At 37.5% G+C, this 27,004-nt stretch overlaps 2 protein-coding genes across 2 annotated transcripts in view; both read left to right on the plus strand.

Moving 5' to 3' along the window:
- The window catches only part of LOC101342269 (sulfotransferase 1 family member D1), a 33,044-nt gene extending 31,651 nt beyond the window's left edge, over nt 1–1,393 (plus strand). The window contains 1 exon segment of the mRNA XM_004383336.1: nt 1,284–1,393. Coding sequence (XP_004383393.1) covers nt 1,284–1,393 — 110 coding nt within the window.
- A 25,230-nt stretch (nt 1,394–26,623) lies between these two features.
- LOC101351259 (estrogen sulfotransferase) overlaps nt 26,624–27,004 on the plus strand; it is a 30,772-nt gene continuing 30,391 nt past the window's right edge. Inside the window, exon 1 of the mRNA XM_012557550.2 lies at nt 26,624–26,774. Coding sequence (XP_012413004.2) covers nt 26,624–26,774 — 151 coding nt within the window. The remainder of the gene's footprint in view (nt 26,775–27,004) is intronic.

Here is a 27,004-nt window from a genome sequence, read left to right on the forward strand (position 1 = left end):
GGAAAAGATTAGTCCGAAGGACTAATTGTCCACAGCTACCAAGGCCTCCACCGGACTGAGTCCAGTACAGCTAGATGGTGCCCGGCTACCACCACTGACCGCTCTGACCAGGATCACAACAGGGCTCTGGACAGAGCTGGAGAAGGATGTAGAGCATAATTCTAACTCACAAAAAAAATACCAGATTTACTGGCCTGAAGGAGACTGGAGAAACCTCGAGAGTACGGCCCCCAGACACCCTTTTAGCTCAGTGGTGAAGTTACCTCTGAGGTTCACTGTTCAGCCTGGGAGTGGACAGCCCTGGAAAACCAAATGAGACTAACAAGGTACAGGAGTCCAGTGACAAGGGCCAGAAGGCACAAGGGGACAAGGAAGCTGGTGATATGGAACCCAAGGTTGAGTGAAGGATATTGTCGATGTGTTGTGAGATTGTTAACCATTGTCATAGAGCAACATTTTGTAGTAACTGTTAAATGAGAAACTATTTTGTTCTGCAAGCCTTCATCTTAAGTGAGAATAATAGCACAATTGCTAGAGCATAGTCAATGTCACTGAACTGTGTATGTAGAAATTTATGAAACGGTATATCTTTGGCTATGTTTATTTTCACCAAAAAAAAAAAGGTTGAGAAGTTAGAGGGTTAATATGTTGTGGGGTTGTTAACCAATGTCATAAAACAACATGTGTAGTACTGTTTCATGAGAAACTATTTGTTCTGTAAGCCTTCACCTGAAGTACAATAAAATACAAAAAAAAAAAAAAAAAGGATTTTTGAAATAGTCTTTTAAAGACTTTAAAAATCCTATGATAAAGAAATCTGTTTAATAGTAAGCAATTCCAAGTCTTGCTTGAACATAGAAGTTTTCTGTTTGTTTTTGTTTTTTCTCATAAGATAAATTGTCATCTAACTTTGGAAAAATATAGTTTTAAAATGAATCAAAATGTCTCTATATCTTTTGTTAATAAAGCCCCTAAAAACAAAGAGTAAGGGTTTTGAGACATTGGGCTTTCTCCCAGTTGACATTTCTCAGAGCTATTTAAGGTATTAGTTCCTTACATATGATACGGGAAAAACCTGTGGGAATTTCTATAAGACTAAGGAGACCTAGGAGTCTGAGAGTGGTAGTAGGAGGTGAGGAAGAGAGCTGTGGAGTAGGTATAACTTTCTAAAGTTAAAAGTTTAAAAACTAGTGTGCTACTTCAAATGAAAACTTAGGAGAGAAGTTTTACAGTAGTCTTAAATTTGCCCTTTTATTTTTTATTTATTTATTTATTCTTTTCAGGTATTTTGGGAGACTGGAAGAATCAGTTCACTGTAGCCCAGTATGAGAGATTTGAAGATTATGAAAAGAAAATGAAAGGATCTACACTGCAGTTTCGATCAGAAATCTAAAAACACCTACTCTTTCTCTGATTCGTTTAACTGGCACCTAAATTAAAAGGAAAAAAAAAAAAAGAACCTTCAAGCTTTAATGAAGGGAAATTCTGTATGTGATGTTTCTTCATTTACTTACTTTAGTAGTTTATAACAAAATAGTAAAAAAATGTCAAGCTCTACATTGGAAAAACCAATAGTGTCTCTATGATTTTAACTACCCTCCACAATGTTTCTGGTATTCTTAAAAATTAAATCAAGAAATTAGGTTTATAAAGCTACAAAGATATGTGCTTTGTTTCTTAAAGACAATGAAACATAAGTGCTCTGTGATTAGACTTGCAAAGAAAATACTTAGGAGAATTTTAAAGATAGATTGAAATAAAAAAATCCGCTTAAAAGATCTTAATTTATTTCCTTTGTATGCTTAGGATGATACCAGTGTCATATAAAATCTATGACTTTTTTGCATGAAAAGTTCACTGAAAATTATTGTTCTAGAATGGCTTACTATAGACTAAATTTAGATAATTTATTAATCATAGTCTTCTACTATTATAGTTTATACATGGATTATTTAAATTAACACTGAGAATGTAATCAATAAATATATGTAACAGAAATATTTTATGCCCAATAATGCATTAGTTACTGTTGGAGATAAAATAAATTAACAGCTTTTTATTCTGATATCAAACTAATAAAAAATTATTAAAAACCCCCTTAGGGTTGCTATGAGTTAGAATTGACTCAATGGCAGTAGGTTTTTTGGTTTTTATGTATAAATAAGCAACATCAAGATATAATATAAGAAATAATAATAATAATATATTATAAGCAACATTATGATAAATGGAGAAAAGATTGACGTTGTCAAGGATTTCATTTAACTTGGATTCACGATCCACACCCATGGAAGCAGCAGTCTAGAAATCAAATGACAAATGCATTGGGAAAATCTGTTGCAAAAGATCTACTTTAAGTGTTGAAAAGCAAAAATGTCACCTTGAAGACTAAGCTGCACCTGACCCAAGCCATGGTGTTTTTAACCGCCTCATACGCATGTGAAAGTTGGATGAGGAATAAGGAAGACCAAAGAAGAAATGATGTCTTTGAATTGTGGTGTTCGAAAAGAGTATTGAATATATCGTGGACTGCCAAAAGAATGAGCAAATCTGTCTCGGAAGAAGTACAACCAGAATCCTCCTCAGAAGCAAGGATGGCGAGACAAGTGTCACATACTTTAGACACGTTATCAGGAGAGACCAGTCCCTGTAGAAGGATATCATGCTAGCGAAAGTCTTGTCATTTTTATCGATCCTCTCAAAAACAAACAAACAAACTTCTGGTTTCAATGATTTTTTCTGTTGTTTTTCTATTTTTCTGTTTCATTTATCTCTGCTTTAATCTTTGTTAATCTTTGTTACATCCTTTCTCTGGTTGGTTTGAGTTTGGTTAATTTTTACGTTTTTAATTTGTGATCTTTTTTTAATACAGGCATTTACTGCTATAAATTTCCATCTGATCACTACTTTTGCTGCATCCCATATATTTTAGTATGCTGTGGTTCCATTTTCATTCATCTCTAAATACTTTCTGATTTCTCATCTGATTTTTTTCCTTGACCCAATGGTTGGTTAATAGTGTTTTGTTTAATTTCCATACGTTTAAGTATTTTCCAGTTATTTTTTTCTGTTAATTTCTAATTTCCTACCATTTTTGTCAAGAAAATACTTTGCATAATTTCATATTTTAAAATTTACGGAGGCTTGCTTTGTGACTTAACATGTAGTCTATCCTGGAGAATGATTCATCTGCACTGGAGAGGAAGTGTATTTCACTATTGTTGTAGGGTAGATTATTCTATATATGTCTGTTAAGTCTAGTTTGTTTATCATGTTATTCAGGTCTTCTGCTTTCTTATTGTGCTTTTTTCTAGATGTTCTGTCCATTATTGAGAGTGGTGTATTGAAGTCTCACATTATTATTGCAAAAATGTCTACTTCTTTTTCAATTATTTCAGTGTTTGTTTTACGTATTTTGGTGCACTGATATTGGGTGCATATATAGTTATAATTTTATATCCTTTTTTAAAATTTTATCCTTTTATCATTATATAATATCCTTGTTTGTCTCTTTCAAGAGATTTTGACTCGAAGCCTATTTTTTCTGATATTAACAGACATGTGCCTCCTTTGTCCCTTATTGCGTCTAATGCTACCATATTTTTATTTTTCTGCTTTTTGTAGTTAGCCATTTTGATTCACTTATCCATTCTTTTGTGTGTACTTTTTAGATATTTTATTTGTGGTTACCAAGGATATTATATTTATCATCCTGCTTTTATAGTGACCTAGGATACCTTCATACCAGCTTAACTTCAGTGACATACTGAAACTCTATACCCCTACAGTTAATCCTCCCACTTATATTGTTGAAATTTCAATTACAGTTTTTATATATCATGTGACCAGTAACATGAATTTTTACTTACTTTAATATGTTTGTCATTTGAAGTAGGAAGGATACAACCTTTTACAGTTATCAAGTAAGAATACCTTATATTCCCTGATTTTTGCCCATGTGATTTTCTTTACTGGAGTTCTTTCATTATGGGGCTTCAAGTTTCTTTTTACTGTCCTCTTTCCTTTATGAAGGACTGCTTTAGAATTTCCTGTAGGAGTGATCTTCTGGAAATGAATTTTGGCAACTTTTGCTCATCTATGAATGACTTAATTTCACCATCTTTCTTGAAGGACACCTTCACCACATATAATATTCCTGGATGACAGTTCCTTTCTTTCAGTACTTTATATATATGATTCTATTGCCTTGTGGCCTCAAAGGTTTCTGAGGTGAAATTAGCACGTAACCTTATTGGGATTTCCTTGTATGTCACCTTTAACTTTTCCTTCACCATTTTCACAATCCTCACATTATTTTTAATTTTTGAGAGACTGTTAATAATCAGTATTGGTTTGGGTATCTTTGGGCTTATCCTACTTAGAGTTGACTGTTGTTGTTCTTAGGTGCCAGTGAGTTGGTTTGGAATCATAGTGACCCTATGTACAACAGAACGAAACACTGTCCAGTCCCATGGCATCCTCACAATCGTTGCTATGCCTGAGCCCATTGTTGCAGTCAGTGTGTCAATCCATCTCAATGAGGGTCTTCATCTTTTTCGCTCACTCTCTACTTTTCCAAGCATGATGTCCTTCTCCAGGGCCTGATACCTACAGAAAACATGTCCAAAGTATGTGAGACATAGTCTCACATCCTTGCTTCTAAGGAGCATTCTGGTTGTACTTCTAAGACAGATTTGTTCTTTCTTCTGGCAGTTCATGTATATTCAATATTCTTCACAAACACCAGTATTAAAATGCATCAATTCTTCTTTAGTCATCCTTATTCATTGTCCAGCTTTCTCGTGCATATGAGCAATTGAAAACACCATGGCTTGGATCAGGCGCACCTTAGTCTTCAAGGTGACATCTTTGTTTCTTAACACTTTAAAGAGGTCTTTTGTAGCAAATTTGACTGTTACAATGCGTCCTTTGATTTCTTGACTGCTGCTTCCATGGGTGTTGATTGTGGATCCAAGTAAAATGAAATCCTTGACAACTTCAATCTTTTCTCCATTTATCATGATGTTACTTATTGGTCCACTTGTGAGGATTTTTATTTTCTTTATGTTGACGCGTAATCCATACTGAAAGCTGTAGTCTTTGATTTCATCTGCAAGTGCTTCAAGTCCTCTTCACTTTCAGAAAGAAGGCTGTGTCAATCTGCATAACACGGGTTGTTAATTAGTCTTTCTCCAATAGTGATGCTGAGTTCTTCCTCACATAGTCCAGCTTCTCAGATTCTTTGCTCAGCATACAGATTGAATAAGTATGGTGAAAGGATACAACCCTGACACACTTCTTTCCTAACTTTAAACCACACGGTATTCCCTTGTTCTGTTCAAATGACTGCCTCTTGATTTATGTACAGGTTCCTCATGAGCACAATGAAGTGTTCTGGGATTCCCATTCTTCGCAATATTATCCATAATTTATTATGATCCACACATTCGAATGCCTTAGCATAGTCAAATAAAACACAGGTAAACATCTTTCTAGTATTCTGTGCTTTCAGCCAGGATCCATCTGAAATCAGCAATGATATCCGTCGTTTCTTGCCCTCTTCTGAATCTGGCTTGAATTTCTGGCAGTTCCCTGCTCATGTAATGCTACAGCTACTTTTGAATGGTCTTTTGTAAAATTTTACTTGTGTGTGATATTAATCATACTGTTCAATAATTTCCACATTTGATTGGATCCCCTTTCTTTGGAATAGGCATAAGTATGGATCTCTTCCAGTTGGTTGGCCAGGTAGCTGTCTTCCAAATTTCTTAGCATAGATGAGTGAGCACTTTCAGCACTGCATTCATTTCTTGAAACATCTCAATGGATATTCCCTCAGTTCCTAGAGCCTTGTTTTTCACCAATGTCTTCAGCACAGCTTGGACCTCTTTCTTTAGTACCATTGGTTCCTGATCATATGCTACCTCCTGAAATGGTTACACTTGGATGGATTCTTTTTGGAACAGTGACTGTGTGTATTCTTTCCATCTTTTTTTGATGCTTCCTGTGCCATTCAGTATTTTGCCCATAGAATTCTTCACTATTGTAACTCCAGCCTTGACATTTTTGTTCAGTTCTTTCAGCTTGACAAATGCCAAACTTGTTCTTCCCTTTTGGTTTTCTAACTCGAGGTCTTTGCGTGTCATTATAATACTTCACTTTGTCTTCTCGAGCCACTCTTTGAAATTTTTTGTTCAGTTCTTTTACTTCATCATTTCTTCTGTTTGTTTTAGCTATTCGAGGTTCAAGAGCAAGTTTCAGAGTCTCTTCTGACATTCATTTTGGTCTTTACTTTCTTTCCTGTCTTTTTAATGACCTCTTGCTTTCTTCATGTATGATGTCCTTGATGTCATTCCACAACTCATCTGGTCTTCAGTCATGAGTGTTCAATGCATCAAATCTATTCTTAAGATGGTCTCTAAAGTCAGGTGGGTTATAATCGAGATCGTACTTTGGCTCTAGTGGACTTGTTCTAATTTTCTTCAGCTTCAACTTGAACCTTCATATGAGCAGTTGATGGACAGTTCCGCATTCAGCCCCTGGCCTTGTTCTGGCTGATGATATTGAGCTTTTCCATCATCTCTTTCCACAGATGTAGTTGATTTGGTTCCTGTGTATTCCACCTGGTGAGGTCGACTTTTTCTGTTGTCAAAAAAAGGTATTTGCAATGAAGAAGCTGTTAGTCTTGCAAAATTCTGTCATGTGATCTCTGGCATCATTTCAGTTACCAAGACCATATCTTCCAACTATAGATCCTTCTTTGTTCCCAACTTTCATATTCCAATCCCCAGTAATTACCAATGCACCCTGATTGCACGTTTGATCAATTTCAGACTGCAGAAGTTCATAAAAATCTTCAATTTCTTCATCTTTGGCCTTAGTGGTTTGTGCATAAATTTGAATAATAGTAGTATTAACTGGTTTTCCTTGTAGGTATATGGATATTATCCTATCACTGACAAGAGCTGTACTTCATGATAGATCTTAAAATGTTCTTTTTGACCATGAATGCAATGCCATTCCTTTTCAAGTTGTCATTCCCAGCATAGCAGACTATATGATTGTCTGATTCCAATGGCCAATACCCGTTCTTTTCAGCTCACTAATGCCTAGGATATTGATATTTATGCATTCCATTTCATTTTTGACGATTTCCAATTTTCCTGGAGTCATACTTCATACATTCCAAGTTCCAGTTATTAACGGATGTTTGTAGCTGTTTCTTCTCGTTTTAAGTCGTGCCATATCAGCAGATGAAAGTCCCAAAAGTTTGACTCCGTTCACGTTATTAAGGTCAACTCTACTTTGAGGAGGCAGTGATTCCCCAGTCATTTGAGTACCTTCCAACCTGAGGGGCTCATTTTCCAGCACTATATCAGACAATGTTCTGCTACTATTCATAAGGGTTTTACTGGATAATTCTTTTCAGAAGTAGACTGCTGGATCCTTCTTCCTACTCTGTCTTAGTCTGGAAGCTCAGCTGAAACCTATTCTCCATGGGTGACCCTGCTGGTGTTTGAATACCAGTGGCATAGCTTCCAGCATCACAGCAGCACACAAGCCCAACAGTATGACAAACCGACAGAAGCTTAGCGGATTGAGCTTCCTAGATATCAAGGTATATGTCCTTTATCAGACTTGAAAAGTTTTCTGCCATTATTTTTTCAAATATTTCAGTCTCTTTCTCTCTCTTTTCTCCTTTGGGATTCCCATGATGCATATGTTAGTTGGTTTGATGCTGTCCCATGTTGTTGTAGTTGTGTGCCGTCGAGTCAATTTTGACTCATAGCAACCCTATTTAACAAAGTAGAACTTCCCTATAGAGTTTTCTAGACTGTTACCTTTACAGAGACAGATTGGCAGGTCTTTTCTTCGGTAGAGTCGCAGGTGGGTTCAAACTGGTGACCTTTCAGTTAGCAGCCAAGTGCTTAGCCACCGCACCACCAGTTCTCATTTATGTTGTCCTATAGTTCCATTAAACTGTGTTCTTTGTTCTTGAGTCTTCTCTCTTGTTATTCTTCAAGCTCTAAAATTTTTATTCCCTTATTATCTTCTAATTCACTGATTCTTTCTTCTGCCTCTTCATCTCTATTGTTTAAACCTTCAATTGAGTTTCTTATTTCAGTTATTGCCTCTTTCAGTTCCAGTATTTCTGTTCTTTTTCTTTTTATTGTGTCTCTTTGTTTAAAGTCTCATTTTGTTCTTTCATATTTTTCCTTATTTCCTTTATTTTTTTGTGTGTATTTTCCTTAGTTTTATGAGATGTTGTCCATATCCAAGATCTCCTTTCCTACTGTATGGGGGCTCTCCAATCTCCCACCACACATCATGTTTCCCTTCCTTCCTTAATATTGTATTGTATTCTTCCATTCTGTTTATTTGTCCGACTTTCATAGATATGATGTCTTTTTTCATGTTGTTCCTTTGGGTGGGCCATCATTTCCATTTTCTTAGTATTTCTTGTACTCTTTTGTTGACTTGGGGGCATTAGGTTTTTGCTTGATGTTAGCTTTCTTTGTCTTCTGTAGTATTTGGTACTATCAACAGCACTATTTTCTCGAAGAAATCCTTGGGTGAGCAGAGTCTTCAGATTTTGCCTGTTGTTCACCCTCCCTCTCTACCAGATGTTTGTCTTTCCTAGTGGTTAGGATTCAGAACTCTCAAACAGAACTGAGGACTTGCACTAAATTATCTGTCCACCAGTGGGTGCAGCTTTCATTCTTTAGTTATCTGTTTCTTCCTTGCTTTACTGCACTTTATGTCCTTTTGCCACACTCCTAAAACTGAACGTGCATCAAAAACCAATTAAATTATGTGTGGTGTGCTCAGAAGAGTTCAATTGTCCATATCCAACGTCTTCCTTCCCGCTGTGTGACGGCTCTCCACTCCCACCACATGTCATGTTTCCTTTCCTTCCTCTGGCAAGGCATGGGCCAACTGAAACTGCAGCCACTTTCTATGGGAGGTAACAGTATGGGGCAAGGGGGTAGGCACACCTTGTGGTCTATCAGGGAGATCTGTTCCACTAATTTTGGCTGGAGCTCAGAGGACTTTCTCTATGTATAGACAAATCACATATTCTCTGGGGTAAGGGGTTTGCCAGAGCCAATCTGCAATCCCCTCTGGATCTGGCTTCAAGCCTGTGGCTCTGGGATGGGCAGGTGCTGGTCCACTAATCTGTGGTGCTTGGAGAGAAGGTGTAGGACCACGTAGAAAGTGTTTTCCCTATCTTTTAGTTCTCTTCTTTGACTAGATTCCTTCCCAGGTCTTTAAAGTCATCCTCTTCCCACCTTTATAGGTTTCTGCTGGGTCTGGTAGAGAATTTTTGTTGTATTTGTTGGTATTTTTGTGAAAGAGGTTGAAAACTTGCTCCTGCTTATGCCATCATCTTCCCAGAACTTCTCTATTTTGTATGTCTATAAATGTTTATTTTTCCATAATCTTGAATACTTTAGTTGGTTGCAAAAATTTTGCATTGACAGTCACTTTTCTTCAGCAATTGAAACTATTAACCTATGGTTTCATGGCTTCTATTATTATTGATGGTAAGTCTGTTGCCAGCAAGATGGTTATTATTTTGATAGTAATCTATTTCTTTCTATGTCAACTTTTAAGATTTTATCTTTTTTCTTGCTATTGTAGAGTTTTTACTATGATGCCCCTAAAGTCTGTCATGGAGTCAGTGTGAAAGACCGAATATGTCCATTTTTTGGTGCTAGTTAGCCTTAAGTAAAACTTTAACTACTTGTGTATGGGAATGGTGATAGTTAGCTATTCTGATATTTTTATCTACTGATAGATTGCTGAGAAGAATACTCCTAATATGTATTTTCAACATGAAGTACCTGGTGACACATCTTTCACCACTAGTATGTGACAGTAAGCAATCTTATAGGTAGCAGGTTTTTCTTTTATAAAAGCCATGTGTAAATTAGGTACAAAGATCGAGTTTTGTGTTCCTAAACTGTGTGTTTTCCAGCCCAGGGTCACAAAATACTGACTACCTACTTTAAAGATTGACTATAGGTGGACTATATCAGCTCTGCTCTGGTGCAGGCTTCTCTGAGACAAGCAATGGTTCTCAATGTCAATTTTGGAAAATAAAAAATTTGAGGAGAGAGATGACTTTTTTGCTTTAGGGTACTTGTGGCTGAACTTTCACATATTAAATACAAATTTTATTAATGTTTTCTTTAAAGTGTGCATGTAGGGAAGTAGTGATTTTCTTTGCAAGAGAGAAAAAAAATAAAGATTTTACAAATAGTATTTGCTATAAAAAAATGGACATTGTGAAGGAGGTAGAGCCAACATGGTGCTATAGACAGAAGCACCACACCATCCCTTCACAGCAAAGACCAGAAAAACTAAGTAAAACAGAGACAAACATAAATTTTGGAACCCTAAGTGTCAAATGAAGAGATAAAGAACTCAACAAAGCACAGAATGGAATAAGAAACTGAAAGAGAACAGAGGGCGAGAAGTGTTACAAACGGAGGTCTCCTATCAGAGAAGGAGCATGTTAGTAGCACGGATCCACCATCTTGGACTCCTTTTTGAGATGAGTGGACAAGGAGCATGGGAATGCAGATTCACAGAGCTCCCAGCAGGACACAGAGCACCCGGTAACCAGTGATAAATATTTTCCCACCTTCCACCCTGTTTCTCTGTTCGACTTTCACCACTTCCAGGCTGGCTGATCCTCAGCTTCCCGGCAGGCTGATCTGAGGCTTCCTGGTGGGCTAATCAGCCACTTCCCAGCAGGCTGAGACTGTGGCAAGGGAGGCACCAGTTCTGTACCTCGCAGATTCACCCCACCCACACCAGCCGGCTTCTTCAGTGCCATTTCTTTGTTGCCAGTGTTGCTTTTTTCAGCCTCTTTTGGTTTCTTCCCTGCCTCTCACTTCCTCCTCCTCCTTTCTCTTGAACACCTGAATGTGTGTCATTTTTGCTTCTTCTTAACAGGCTGGGAAGCCTCGCTTAGCTGGGCAACTGCTTCCCAAGTCCTCGCCTCCATGCTGGTGGGATTACTGGGGGCTTTTTTTCTTTTTCTTTTTTTGTTTTTTTTTTTCTCTTTCTTTTTTCCTTTTTATTTTTCGTCATTTCTCAGCTTTTTGTCTCTTTCTACTTACCTTCTTTTCCTATATCCTGAATACCTGGTGCTGTGTATCATCTTCACCCCTTCTAGCCAGGTTGTACTGCTCAGCTTGGGAGGCACTTTCTCGATCTGCACAGCTGACATGTAGAATCTGGGGGCATTTTTAAAAAACGTTTATTTCATTATTTTTTCTTTTTCTTTTTTTCCTTTTTTTTTTTCTTCATGTCTCAGTTTCTCTTCTTTCCGCTCTAACAGCAGGCTCACTCAGTACTTTTTTATTTTTTATTTTTGGCTCCTGTTTCTCTCTCTTCTTTCCCATACTCAACCTAAGGAGACACATTACAACCTCCCCCTCCACCTCTCTCCTGTCTGTATGCAATGGGTGCAGAACATTGCAATCCTGAGCAGCACAGGCACAGCCTACAAGAACCTGCCCTGCACTGACCCCTGGTTCACCTTGTTAGCCCCAGTACATGCCACAAACAACTCATACCAGCCCCTTTTCTTCAGCTGAACCTGTCCTGCTGCACCATAGTTGAGCGACTGGCCCTGCCCATTGGACAAGGAGGTGAAAAATATCGTGTCCACAGACGCGCAAACAGCAAAGAATGCACAACTCACTTGCTCAGATATAACCAAATAAAACAAAAAAGCAAGACAAAACAAACAAATCTACAATCAATAAACAAAGAAAATAACTATTGAATGTCCCAAAGACAGAAGACAACATTAAAACATACAAACAGGACAGGATGGTTCCAGTAGGCATCCAAAATAAAACACCAGATGGCTTTCCAGTGGAAGAAAAGGCACTAGAACTACCTGATAGGAAATTCAAATCTCTAATATTCAGAGCTATTCAAGAGTTGAGTCAAAAAGCAGACAAAAACAAGGAAAAATACACAAATTCATGGAAAAGGTAGAGAAATTCATGGAAAATACAGACAAAAAATAGAATAATTCAGGAAAATAATACAGGAACAAAATGCCAAAATAAATTCACAACTAGAAATTATACAAAAACACCAATTAGAAATCCAAACGATAACAAGATTTCAGAAATGGACAGTGTCATAGAAGGGCTGAGGAGCAGGTTTGAAACAACGGAAGACAGGATCAGCAAAATTAAGACATACACTTGGATACAACCCTATTTGAGGAAAAATTAGAAAAAAGAATGAATAAAAACGAAGAAACTCTGAGAATTATGTGGGAAACAATCAAAAGCAAAAATTGGCAAGTGATTGGAGTTCCAGAACAGGAGAAGAAAACATGGAGAGGATCACTGAAAAATTGCTGACAGAAAACTTCCCTAATATCATGAAATATGAAAAGTTGATCATCCAAGAAACTCAATGAACCTCATATAGGATAGACCCCAAAAGAAAATCACCAAGGAGTATCATAATCACACTCCCTAAAATCAAAGACAAAGAAAGAATTCTGAGAGCAGCGTGAGAAAAACAAAAAGTCACACACAGAGGAGAAACGATAAGACTAGCTCTGATTACTTGGCAGAAACCATATAGGCAAGAAGACAATGGGATGATATATATAAAGCCTTGAAAGAAAAGAATTTCCAGCCAAGAATAATATAACCTGTAATACTCTCCTTCAAATATGCTGGTGAAATTAGGACATTTCCAGATAAACAGAAATTAAGGGACTGTGTAAAAACCAAACCAAACTTGCAAGAATTATTAAAGGGAATCCTTCAGTTTGAGAACAAACAAAATCAGACCACAGGCTCAATATAGGACACAAGATTGCAACAGCCAGATACCATCATAGGAAATTAACTCTCAAGGACTATTCAAAACCTAAATATTTACAACAGGGAACCAGAGAGGTTAATCTGCAAATGACAAAAACATCAGAACAATCAAAGAGGGAATAAACGGTGTAGGTATAGAACTTTCTAATGGAGGGGAAGGCAAGGTGAAACCAAGTAATAATAGTCTGGTTAACACCTAGGAAGATAAAGGTAAATTTCAAGGTAACCACAAAGAAAGTTAACAAACCTACTCATCAGAATAAAGAATAAAAACATAAAGTCTCAGTAGAAATGAAATCTACAAAAAGAAAAAAAAATCCACAAACAAAAGGAATTCAGCACAGGAGAGTAAGTGGAACAAAGAAATAGCACCACACACAAAAAAATAAAAATAAAAATTAAGTACAAAATGACAGCAATAAACTCACACCTAACAATAATTACACTGAAAATAAATGGCCTAAATGCACCCATAAAGAGACAGAGAGTGACAGAATGGATTAAAAAAACAGTATCCATCAGTATGCTGTCTACAAGACACACACCTTAGAAACAATGACGTAAATTTATTAAAAATCAAAGGGTGGAAAAAAATATATCAAGCAAACATCTACCAAAAAAGAGCAGGAGTGGCAATACTAATCTCAGATAAAATAGACTTTAAAACAAAAGCCACCATAAAAGACAAAGAAGGGCACTATATCATGATTAAAGGTTGATCCGTCATGAAGACATAACCATAATAAATATCTACGCACCCAATGACGGAACTCAAAAATACATAAAACAAACTTCAATGGCACTGAAAAGAGTAATTGATAGTTCCACAATAATAGTAAGAGACTTCAACACACCAATCTCCATGAAGGACAAAACATCTAGAAAGGAGAGCAACAAAGATAGAGAAAATCTAAAGGCCCCAATCAGCCAACTTGAACTTAGAGACATATATGGAACACTCCGCCCAACAGTTGAAAAATACACACTCTTTTCAGACACACATGGAATGTTCTCCAGGATAGACCCACATCTTAGGCCACAAAGCAACCCTCAACAAAATCCAAACATTGAGATAATACAAAGTATCTTCTCTGATCACAATCCCATCAAAGCAGAAATTAACAAGAGGAAGTGCAAGGAAAAAAAATCAATTACATGGAAACTGAATAACACCCTGCTTAAAAACCATTCGGTAATAGAAGAAATCAAAGATAGAATAAAAAAAATTCCTAGAATCAAATGAGAATGAAATCACATCATAACAAAACCTTTGGGACACAGCAAAGGCAGTTCTCAGAGGTCAATTTATAGCAATAGACACATGCATCAAAAAAGAAGAAACGGACAAAATCAAAATATTAGCTACTCATCTAATAAAAAGAGAACTAGAAAGAGAACAGCAAAAAAAGCCTATAGCCACCAGAAAAAAGGAAATAATAAAGATCAGAGTAGAAATGAATGAAATAGAGAGTAGAAAAACAATAGAGTCAACAAAACCAAAAGTTGGTTCTTTGAAAGGATCAACAAAATCGAGAAACCACTAGCCAAACTGACACAAGAAAAACAGGAACAGACACAAATAACCCAAATAAGAAATGAAATGGGGGACATTACAACAGACCTAACTGAAATAAAAAGAATCATAACAGTGTATTGAGAAAAACTATACTCAAACAAATTTGAAAACCTAGAGGAAATGGACAAATTTCTAGAAACACACTACCAACCCAAATCATCACAAATTGATGTTGAAAAACTGAACAGACCTATAACAAGAGAAGAGATTGAAAAGGTAATTAAAAAAACTCCCATTAAAAAAAAAAAAACCCTGGTGCAGGTGGCTTCACTGGCGAATTCTACCAAACAGTCTGAGAAGAGCTTACACCAGTACTACCCAAACTATTTCAGTACATAGAAAAGAAAGGGATACTTCCAAATTCGTTCTTTGAAACCAGCATAACACTGATACCAAAACCAGGCAAAGACATCAGAAAAAAAGAAAATTACAGACCAATATCTCTCATGAATATAGATGCAAAAATTCTCAACAAAATTATAGCCAATAGAATTCAATATCATATCAAAAAAAAAATAATACATCACAACCGAGTAGGATTCATACCAGGTATGCAGGGAAGATTCAACATTAGAAAATCAATCAATGTAATCCACCACATAAATAAAAGATTCACACAATCATCTCAGTCGACTCAGAAATGGCATTTGACAAATCCAACACTCATTTCTATTAAAAACTCTCAATAAAATAAGCATAGAAGGGGCATCTATACAAAACCAACAACCAACATCATTCTTAATGGAGAGAGGCTGAAAACATTCCCCTTGAAAACAGGAATAAGACAAGGATGTCCTTTATCACCACTCCTATTTAACATTGTGCTGGAAGTTCTAGCTAGAGCAATAAGGAAGAAAAAGAAATAAAGGGCATCCAAATTGGTAACAAAGAAGTTAAACTGTCCCTATTTGCATACGATATGATACTATACATAGAAAATCCAAAAGACTCCATGAGAAAACTACTGGAACTAATAGAAAGATTCAGCAGAGTAGCAGTATACAAGATAAACATACAAAAATCCATTGGATTCCTATACACCAATAAAAAAAAGATGAAAAGGAAATCAAGAAACAATGCCATTTATAATAGCCCCTGAAAAAAATAAAATACTTAGGAATAAATCTAACTAGGGATGTAAAAGACCTATACAAAGAAAACTACAAAACACTACCGCAAGAAACCAAAAGAGATCTACATAAATGGAAAAACATACCATGCTCATGGATAGGTAGACTCAACATTGTGAAAATGACAATTCTACCCAAAGCAATCTACAAAAACAATGCAATCCCGACCCAAATACCAACAACATTCTTTAAAGAGATGGAAAAACAATCATTAACTTTATATGGAAAGGGAAGAGAGGCTGGATAAGTAAAGCACTATTGAAGAAGAAGAATAAAGTAGGAGGATTCGCACTACCTGACCTCAGAACCTACGATAGTCAAAACAGCCTGGTATTGGTACAATGACAGATACACTGACCAATGGAATAGAATTGAGAACACAGATGTACATCCATCCACCTACAGTTACCTGATCTTTGACAAGGGCCCAAAGTCCATTAAATGGGGAAAAGACAGTCTTTTTAACAAACGGTGCTGGAAAAACCCACCACAGGCCAAATAGGTGAGATGAATGGGGATGTGGCGGGCATAACCATCCCTGCATCCTTCAAGTCCTTGATGGTGGCAGTAATCTCTACAGTCCTTCCAGGAATGTGGTATTGCTTTTACTTTACTGTTCTCCTATGTAGGGACAATTTTAATGGCTTCCACTTGGCTTTTCCTACTTACCATAATAGCCCTTACTCCACTTGTCAAGGATCTAATGTGGGGTTTCCACCAGTTGCTGAGTACGTTTATTACAATTCTGGAACTGGGGAAATCGCTACAGGATGTGTTTGGGAATCCACTGGACCCTCTGTGAGATGGACATGAGGTAAGTCAGTATTAATAACCTGGTACCAATACATCCCCACTTTGACTGGTGGGCTACAGTAATGTTTTGGGTCTTCTGGAATCAGTGTAGGTTTAGAGCCAGTGTTCAGTAATCCCCCAAAATCTGCTTATTTCCTTTTCTCTGATGAATTCTAACTCCCTTAAAAGGCTGTAGATCCTTTCAGACAAGGCTGAGAATGTCTTCCTTAGGTAGCATAAAGAATTGGAAGCAATGGAAGATACATTTCTCCCTCCCACTTCTGATGTCTTGATGGAGAGAGACCATGTATAAAAAACAGAGATCTCTGTCTTTTTGTTTCTCTCTCTTACTCTACTTGGCTATGGCCACTGCTAAGTGCCCAATCTGCCAGCAGCACAGACCAACACTGAGTCCCCAGTATGGAAACATTCCTCAGGGCAATCAGCCAGGAACCTGGTGGCAGGTTGATTATACTGGACCACTTATATCATGTTGTCTTAGTCATCTAGTGCTGCTATAACAGAAATACCACAGATGGATGGCTTTAACAAAGAGAAATTTATTTTTTCACAGTAAAGTAGGCTAAAAGTCCAAATTCAGAGTGTCAGTTCCAGAGGAAGTCTTTCTCTCTCTGTTGGCCTTCTCTTCAATGTTCCCCTGGACTAGAAGCTCCTCCGCACAAAGACCCCAGGTCCAAAGGACAGACTCTGCTCCCGGCACTGCTCTCTTGGTGATATGAGGTCCCCATTTTTCTGCTTGCTTCCCTCACGTTTTATCTCTTATAAGATAAAAGATGGTGCCGGCCATACCCTAGGGAAACCCCCTTTACACTGGATCAGGGATGTGACCTCAGTAAGGGTGTTCTACAATCCCACCCTAATCCTCTTTAACTTAAAATTACAATCACAAAATAGAGGACAACCACACAATACTGGGAATCAAGGCCCAGATAAAATGATACACACATTTTTGGGGGGACATAATTCAATCCATGACACATGTAAAGGCAGCATTTTGTTCTTACTGGGGTAGACTCTTACTCTGATATGGATTTGCCTTCCCTGCACGAAAAGCTTCCGCCAAAACTATCATCTGTGAACTTACAGAATGCCTTATCCACCATCATGTTATCTCACACAGCATCGCCTCAGATCAACGGACTCACTTCACTGCAAATGAAGTGTGGAAATGGGCCAATGCTTATGGAATTCACCGGTCCTACCATGCTCCCGTGGAGCCTGGTGGTGTACCAGTTAAGAGTTCAGCTGCTAACTAAAAGGTCAGCAGTTCAAATCCACCAGCTGCTCCTTGGAAACCCTAAGGGACAGTTCCACTCCTTCCTATAGGGTTGCTATGAGTTGGAACCGACTCGACAGCACCTAACAGCAACATAACTATGTTCCCCATCATCTTCAGGCAGTTGACTTGATAGAAGATGGAATGGTTTTCTAAGACACAATTATGGTGCCAACTAGGTGGCAGTACTTTTCTTTTCAGGGTTGGGGCAATGTTCTCCAGGAGGCTGAGTATGTGCTAAACCTGCATCTAATATATGGTGCTGTTTCTCTCATAGCCAGGATTCATCGGTCAAGGAATCAAGGAATCAAGGCGTGGAAATGGAAGTGGCACCACTCACTATTACCCCTAGTGACCCACTAGCAAAATTTTTGCTTCCTGTCCCCATAACATTATGTTCTGCAGGTCTAGAGGTCTCAGTTCCAAAGGGAGGAATACTCTCACCAGGATTCCATTGAACTAGAAGTTAAGAATGCCACTTTGGGCTCCTCATGCCTCTGAATCTACAGGCAAAGAAGGGAGTTATTATATTGGATGGTGTGATTGATTCTGATTACCAAGGGTAATTCAGATTGATATCACATAATACAGGTAAAGAAGAAATATCTAGAACACAGGAGATCCCTTAGGACATCTTTTAGTACTACCATGCCCTGTGATTCAAGTCAATAGAAAACTACAGCAACCCAATTCTGACATGAGTACTAATGACCCAGACCCATCATGACTGAAGGTTTGGGTCACCACACCAGGCAAAGAGTCATGACCAGCTGTTGTGCTTGCTGAGGGCAAAGGGAAAATAGAATGGGCAGTGGAAGTAGTTCTAAATACCAGCTACAACCACATGACCAGTTGTAGAAATGAAGACTATAATTGTTTTTAGTATTTCTTTCTTTTAGTAGCAAATATCTTTTTTTCCCTGCCTTATTCTATTACTTATTATATGAAATGTAAACTTGGCTAGTGCATTTTTGGTAGTATATGTGTTAGTTGTATCATATTAGGTGCAAGTATGAGTTTTTAATTGTTTTTATTTAGTGATTATATACGGTTTAAGGAGATGTGTACAGGTGTCAAGTTGACTAAGTGTGGACTGTGATGGTTAAGGTTATGGGTCAACTCAGCTAGGCCAAGATTCTCAGTGGTTTGGCAGATATTATGTAATCATCCTTCATTCTGTGATCTGATGTGAGCAGCTGGCTTTCAATGGAAAGACCAATCAGTTGAAAGGCAATCAGTTGTAAGCCAGTCAGATGATAGTCAATCAGTTGAAAGCCAGTCAGTTTCCTTGGGGTGTGGCCTGTGTCCAATATATATGGATGTTCTTTCAAAGCTCTCTCTGGATCTTGCATCCTACTCATCATACTCTAACCTCCAGTTATTGCAACATGAACCAGCAGCCTGCTGCCTGTCCTGCAGATCCTGGAATTCTCCAGCTCCCCCAACCCTGTGAGCCAGCAGCCTTCCACCTGACCTGCTGATTTTGGGTTCTTCAGCCCTGCATCCACGTGAGTCTGGAGAAGCCTCCAGCCCGATGCTTGACCCATGGATTTGGGACTTGCCAGCCTCCACAACTGGGTGGGCCATTTTCTTGAGACAAATCTGTTTATATATATATATACATATAAAAATGTGTATATATATATATATATATATATCTGGTTTTGCTTCACTAGAGAACCCAGCCTAAGACACCTGTGTTTCTCTTCTTCAAAGTGGATAAACAAGTAAGTACTGCAGAAGAAAAACCAAAGTATTTTACACTTCTTATCTCAGCCAAGAACTTTAAACAATATGCTATTTATGTCAATAGAAGGCTTTATGACTTCACCCAAAATTTATGGGAAACCTCACTAATATATAAAGATGAAGAGTTAACAAGGTTTAAAAATAATCTGGAGTCACTGGGTGGTGCAAATGGTTAATGCGTTTGGCTGCTAACTGATAGGATGGCACCCAGAGAAACCTGGGAAGAAAGATCTAACGGTCTACCTCCCAAAAGTCAACCGTTGAAAACCCGGTGGTGCACAGTTCTACTGTCACACGCATGGGGTCACCATGAGTTGCAGTAAAGTTGACAGCAACTGTTATTTTAAAATGGTTTTCAAAACTAATTAAAATATTTTACCCACTCCAAACAAAAGAAGGGACTTAGAAGCTTTATAATCATTCAAAGACCCCTTCAATTATCATGCTATGTTGGTCTTGTATTTGAGTTTTGACCTACATTATTAATCCTGTAATTCACAGATTCTTTCATTTTATGTAATCAGAATTTGTTTATATTTGTCATCATGCTTACTCAACATTCCTTCTTGAATCTCACAATTTCCCATTAGGATCAAAACCTCTTTTTGAAATTTATTCTTTAACATTTCTCATGGTGAATTTCTATTGGTGGTAAATTCTCAGCTTTTGTGTAAAGACTTAAAATGTCTTTATTTTCCCCTTCTGAAAAAGTAATTTTTCTACACACAATTCAAATTTGTCATAGATTTTCTCAAAAATGCTTTCAAGACACTATTCTACTGCCTGTGTCTTTGTTGCTTAAGAAATATATTGACAACTCAATAATTATTTCCTTATAGATGATCTTTTTCTTGCTTTATATTTTCTTTGCTGTTTTGTAGTTTCGTAGCATATGCCTGCATATGGATTTTAAAAAGTATACCCTGTTTTTTATATGCTATGTATGTTGAATTAGAGAAGTTATATCTTTCATGGTTTTTGGAAAATTCCATGGAGAATAGGGGGATATTTCCGGGCCAACTTTTCTCCTCTTCCCACACACTAGTAGCTTCATCTCTACTCCATCTCAATGTTTACATGACTCTCCACACAAAAAGCTGAGATGTTGTGGAAATGATTAGCGTGACAGACCACTGACCCTTCAGGATTTTTCCATAAGCATTTCTCTCAGATCCTTTGAAACTTGTGGAAATCTAAAAGTATATATATATCTATGGCCACCACCCTGATCCATTTCCTTCTCAGTGCTTCCTGACTTTACCAGCTGTTAAAACAGCAGGGCTTGCCTCTGTGTACGTGCACGTCTGTGTGTGAGCAGTTCAAACTATTTATATCTTAACTATATCTAACTTTTTAGAGCTAACTGTAAAGTCATTGACTACAAAGTTCAGATCAAAGTCTTGAACTTGTTTTTCTTCCAGTCTCAGGAGTGAGCTTCCTTGAGTTCCCTTTGTCCTGCTCTTCTGGTACTACCACCAGCTTCCTGGGTTCCTTTCAGCAGCAGCACTACCAATTTAAAATAAAAACGGAACAAAGGATTAAACTCTGAGGTAAAATTTTCATTTTACCCCTTTCTTGAAGTTTCTGTCTTGCATCCACAGAGTATTATACTCCTTAGAATGACGTCTGTGTTGAAAATATATATGTAACTTAAATGTCTTTTGCATTATTCCAATTTTACCACAGAAAGCTCCTTGTTATTGTTTACACTGTACACAATCTCTCAGGCTTTCCGAGATTGCTTCTACTTTGTCTTGGTTCAAAGGAAGTCTTCAGGATCATGGGTCTTATGAAAGTGTAATGGATGAAGGACTCCATTTCACATCCTCATTTTTCTACTTCTATTCTCCCTCCACCCCTACATATGCATGTAGACACATACACACACACACACGCACACACACACACGTGCAGTGCATGCAAGTGCATGCAACACCCTAAGACAAATTTCCAGAATATAGAATATGTGGTTTATTCTGTTTATTTCAGTAACTGGGGTCCAAAGTGGGCAAGATAGAACTGGACTTCATTAAGGTCAGACAAATAGAAGAAATAGTCATTTCACATTAAAAGAAACACTCAGTTCTAATGTCAGATGACTACTTAATTCTTGCTAAGAGGGACGTTGGTTATTTTGCTTTTTTTCTCCTTTTGTTCCATTAATCTTCCTTAAAGTCAATTTTAGGCATTTTAATTTTCAGCCTGTAGTTCAAATTGCTGTTGGCTTAGCCACAACTTTGATAGTGTCATGGATTGAATTGTGTCCCCTAAAAATATCTGCAACTTGGGTAGATCATGATTCCCAGTATTGTATGATTGTGTTATCTGATGTGATTTCCTTATGTGTTGTAAACTCTTTCACTGTGATGAGGTTATATGTGATTTCCGTATGTGTTGTAAACTCTTATCACTATGATGAGGTTATACTGATGAGGTATACAAGATTGGATAGTGTCTTAAGCCAATCTCTTTTGAGATATAAAAGAGAGAAGCGAGCAGAGACACATGGGAACCTCATACCACCAAGAAAGCAGTGCACGGAGCGGAGCGCGTCCTTTGGACCTGAGGTTCCTGCACCGAGATGCTCCCAGACCAAAGGAAGACTGATTCATCACAAGGACCTTCCTCCAGAGCCGACAGAGAGAGAAAGTTTTCTCCTGGAGCTGACGCCCTGAATTTGGACTTGTAGACTCCTGGACTGTGAGAGAATAAACTTCTCTTTGTTAAAGCCATCCACTTGTGGTATTTCTGTTATAGCAGCACTAGATGACTAAGACAGGAAACTTGAGGTGTTATGTAGCCTAAAATTTATAACCATATAAAATTGCTTGTTTCTTTCCTGTATTATTTAAAAGGGTTTTATGTACTAATCTTTATATTTCAAGGTAAATATAATTCTTATATCATGTCTCAGTTTACCTGGTTCAATTATATTTATAAGAACTTGGTGATTTACTTCTGAAAAAACTGATTAGTGAAAACATTATGGATAGCAGTGGAAAATTGTCTGACATAGTGCCAGAAGATGAGCCCCTCGGTTTGGAAGATACTCAAAATACAAATCGGAAAGAGCTGCCCCCTCAAAGTAGAGTTGATGTGAATGATGAGGATGGAGTAAAGCTTTCAGGACCTTCACTGTCAATGTGGCATGACTCAAAATGAGAAGAAATACCTGCAAATATCCATTAATAATCAGAACAAGGAGTGTATAAAATATGAATCAAGGGAAAATTGGAAGTCAACAAAAATGAAATGGAATGCATAAAGCTGGGCATTAGTGAGCTGAAACGGACTGATATTGACCATTTTGAATCAGACAATAATATGGTCTACAATGCCAGGAATGATAAATTGAAAAGGAACGGTGTTACGTTCATTGTGAAAAAGAACATTTCAAAAGCTGTCCTGAAATACGACACTGTCAGTAATAGTATAATCTCCATACCTCTACAAGGAACACCAGTTAATATGACTATTTGTCAAATTTACATACCAACCACTTATGCCAAAGATAAAGAAACTGAAGATTTTTGCCAAATTCTGCAGTCTGAAATTGATCGAACATGCAATCAAGATGCATTGATAACTACTGGTGATTGGAATGCACAAGTTGGAGAAGAAGGATCTGTAGTTGAGAAATACTGACTTAGTGATAGAAACAATGCCAGAAATTACATGATAGAGTTTTTCAAGACCATTGACTTATTCGTTGCAAATACCTATTTCCAACAACATAAACAGCAATTATACACATTGACATCGCTAGATGGAATGCAGAGGAATCGAACTGACTAAATCTGTGTAAAGAGATTATGGAGAAACTCGGTATTATCAGTCAGAACAAGGAAGTGTGGAACTGTGGAAGACCATCAATTGCTCATATAAAAGATCAAGATGAAGCTGAAGAAAATCAGAGAAAGTCAACAATTGCCAAAATACTACTTAGAGTATATCCCACCTGAATTTAGAGACCAGCTCAAAAATAGATTTGGTACATTGAACACTATTGACCAAAGACCAGACAAGTAGTGGGGGGACATCATATATGAAGGAAGCAAAAGGTCATTAAAAAGACAGGAAAGTAAGAAACAGACCAAAATGGATGTCAGAAGAGACTCCGAATGTTGCTCTTGAATGTAGAGTAGATAAAGTGAAAGGAAGAAATGAAGAAATAAAACAGCTGAACATAAGATTTCAAAGGGTGGTTTGGGAAGACAAAGTAAAGTATTGTAATGAAATATGCAAAGACCTGGAGTTAGAAAACCAAAAGGAAAGAACACGTGTGGAATTTCCCAAGCTGAAAGAACTGAAGAAAACACTCAAGCCTTGAGTTGCACTATTGAAGGATTCTATGGGCAAAATACTGAAGGATGCTGGAAGCATCAAAAGAAAATGGAAGGAATAGACGTCACCTAACCAGAAAGAATTGGTAGATGTTCAGCCATTTCAGGAGGTAGTATATGATCAAGAACTGATGGTATTGAAGGAAGAAGTCCAAACTGCACTGAAGGCATTGGCAAAAAACAAGATTCCAGGAATTGGCAGAATATGAATTGAGATGTTTCAGCAAATGGATACAACCTTGGAAACACACAATCATCTATGCTAAGAAATTTTTAAGACAGCTACCTGGCCAACCAACTGGAAAAGATCCATATCTGTGCCCACTGTAAAGAAAAATGATCCAACACGATGCGGAAATTATCGAACAATATCACTAATATCACATGCAAGTAAAATTTTGCTGAAAATAATTCTAAAGCAATTGTGGCAGTACATCTACAGGGAACTGCCACAACTACAAGCCAGATTCAGAGGAAGATGTGGAACGAGGGATATCATTACTGATGTTAGATGGATCTTGGCTGAAAGCAGAGAATATCAGAAAGATGTTTACCTGTGTTTTATTGACAGTGATGGTTAAGATTGTGTGTCAGCTTGGCTGGGGCATGATTTTCAGTGTTTATATGTGATCACTACCATGATTGAATTTGCTTGAGTAGCCAATCAGATGAAAGGGAGTTTCTGTGGGGGTGTGGCCTGCAGCTGAACATAAGCAGACGTTCTTGCTGTTTGCTCTCTCTGGATCCTGCGGTTGCCTCCTGTTGTCTCACCTCCAGTTCTTGGGACTTGAACTGTCAGCTTATCTGCTGAACTTGGGATTCATCAACCTTCACAGCCTGTGAGCGGGAGCCCTGCTCTCCTAATCGCCAATCTTGGGCTTGATAGCTTCTGCGGCTGTGTGAATTGAGAGAGGCCTCTACCCTGACGCGCAGACTTGGGACGTTCTAGCCTCTATGATCACGTGAGCTGTTCCCTTGATATAAACTTCTCTCTCTATATATATTTATACACTTTACTGGTTTTGCTTCTCTGGAGAACCCAGCCTAAGACATTGACTATGCAAAGGCATTCGGCTGTGTGGAACATAAAAAATTATGGATAACGTTGCAAAGAATGGGAATTCCAGAACACTTAATTGTGCTCATGCAGAACCTGTACACAGACCAAGAGGCAGTCATTCAAAGAGAAAAAAGGATACTGTGTGGTTTAAAATCAGGAAAAGTGTGTGTCAGGGCTATATCCTTTTACTGTACTTACTCAATCTATATGCTGAGCAAATAATCAGAGAAGCTGAACTATATGAAGAAGAAAGGGGCATCAGGATTGCAGAAAGACTCATTAACAACCTGCATTATGCAGATGACACAACCTTGCTTGTTGAAAGTGAAGAGAACTTAAAGCACTTACTAATGAAGATCAAAGACCACAGCCTTCAGTATGGATTACAACTCAACATAAAGGAAACAAAAATCCTCACAACTGGACCAGTAAGCTACATCATGATAAATGGAGAAAAGACTGAAGTTGTCAAGGATTTCATTTACTTGCATCCACAATCAACACCCATGGAAGCAGCAGTCAAGAAATCAAAAGACACATTGCATGGGGCAAATCTGCTGCCAAAGACCTCTTTAAAATATTGGAAAGCAAAGATGTCCTCTAAGGTGTGCCTGACTCAAGCCATGGTGTTTTCAATTGTCTCATATGCGTACAAAATCTGGACCAAAGAATTAATGCTTTTGAAATGTGGTGTTGGTGAAGAATATTGAAAATACCATGGCCTGCCAAAAGAATGAAAAAATTTATCTTGGAAAAAGTACAACCAGAATGCTCCTTAGAAGCAAGGATGGTGAAACTATGTCTCACGTACTTTGGACGTGTTATCAGGAGGGATCAGTCCCTGGAGAAGGTCATCATGCTTGGTAAAGTAGAGGGTCAGCAAAAAAGAGGAAGACCCTCAATGAGATGGATTGACACAGTGGCTGCAACAATGGGCTCAAGCATAACAATGATTGTGAGGATGGTGCAGGACCGGACAGTGTTTCATTCTGTTGTATACAGGATAGCTATGAGTTGGAACTGACTCGATGGCACCTAACAATAACAACATGACTAACTGAATATTAAGTGGATTGTCCTGGGATCAGGAGATGAATAATCAAACTATAACTTGTTAGACCTTTTTATTTTCAGGCAAGTTACTCAATGGGAATGTCCACTACTTTATCGATCAACTGAAAAGAAAAGTAAAGGTAATGTTGGAAGTCCCAGGTGGAATCCTCTGTACTCTCTTATATATACCCATGACAAGGTCACTACTTTCATCTGCTTTAATCCATTCACCAAGAATTTGAATTCTTTTCTTTAAATAGAACACATTTAGGAACCTAAAAAAGACCTGACTTCGAGATCTTGCAATAGCTGTCAAATGTGATCAACAATCTTTATTGTTATTTAATGTTAACATAATTGAACTCTGACAAATATTGTTATATTTCTGGATCTCTACATCTTTTTATATGGCCCATCAATTTTAACAGAGAAATTAAAGGCACTGTTGTTTTCATTCATCACAGAACTTATTATTTATAGCACACTTTTACTTAGTTAAGCATTTTACTTTATAATGCCTCTTCCTTATTCTTTTATATATTAGATCTATGTTCCTAATATGATCAGACAGTCTTCAAGCACAAAGTCCAAGACATGTACTTCTTTAATAAGCCTTTACTCCATACACCCAGCAACTAGATGTCCTAGATATGTAGAAGGACCTCAATATACATAATTATTATTGATGATGTTAAAACATTTGAAAGTATGTGTAAAGTGGAAAATTTAACTTTTTTCTTGCAGTTACCACTAGATGATGGATTCTTCCAAATCTGAGCATTTTGGAAAACTTTGCACTGTTCAGGGACTTTTAATATATGAAACTTTTGCTGAAAATTGGGATAATGTGGAGGCTTTCCAGGTGAGGCCAGAGGATCTCGTTATTGCCACCTATCCCAAATCTGGTAAGTAACCTTGATATGCCAACAGTGTTCCTTTTTCAAATAGAAATGATAAACCCATCTTGAATTATAAATATTAATGAGTTCATTTCTTACTCATCTTCCAGCTAATTGCCCATATTAAATAAAGAATAATTTTGATATGGACACAGAAAAGAGGCATATTATCCCACTGTTCCATGCCCAACGTCTGTACCTATAAACTGAAAGGCACTTTGACAAATTAATATTGT

Source organism: Trichechus manatus, unplaced genomic scaffold, assembly GCF_000243295.1.
Source record: "Trichechus manatus latirostris isolate Lorelei unplaced genomic scaffold, TriManLat1.0 scaffold00108, whole genome shotgun sequence".
Taxonomy (NCBI): Eukaryota; Metazoa; Chordata; class Mammalia; order Sirenia; family Trichechidae; genus Trichechus; species Trichechus manatus.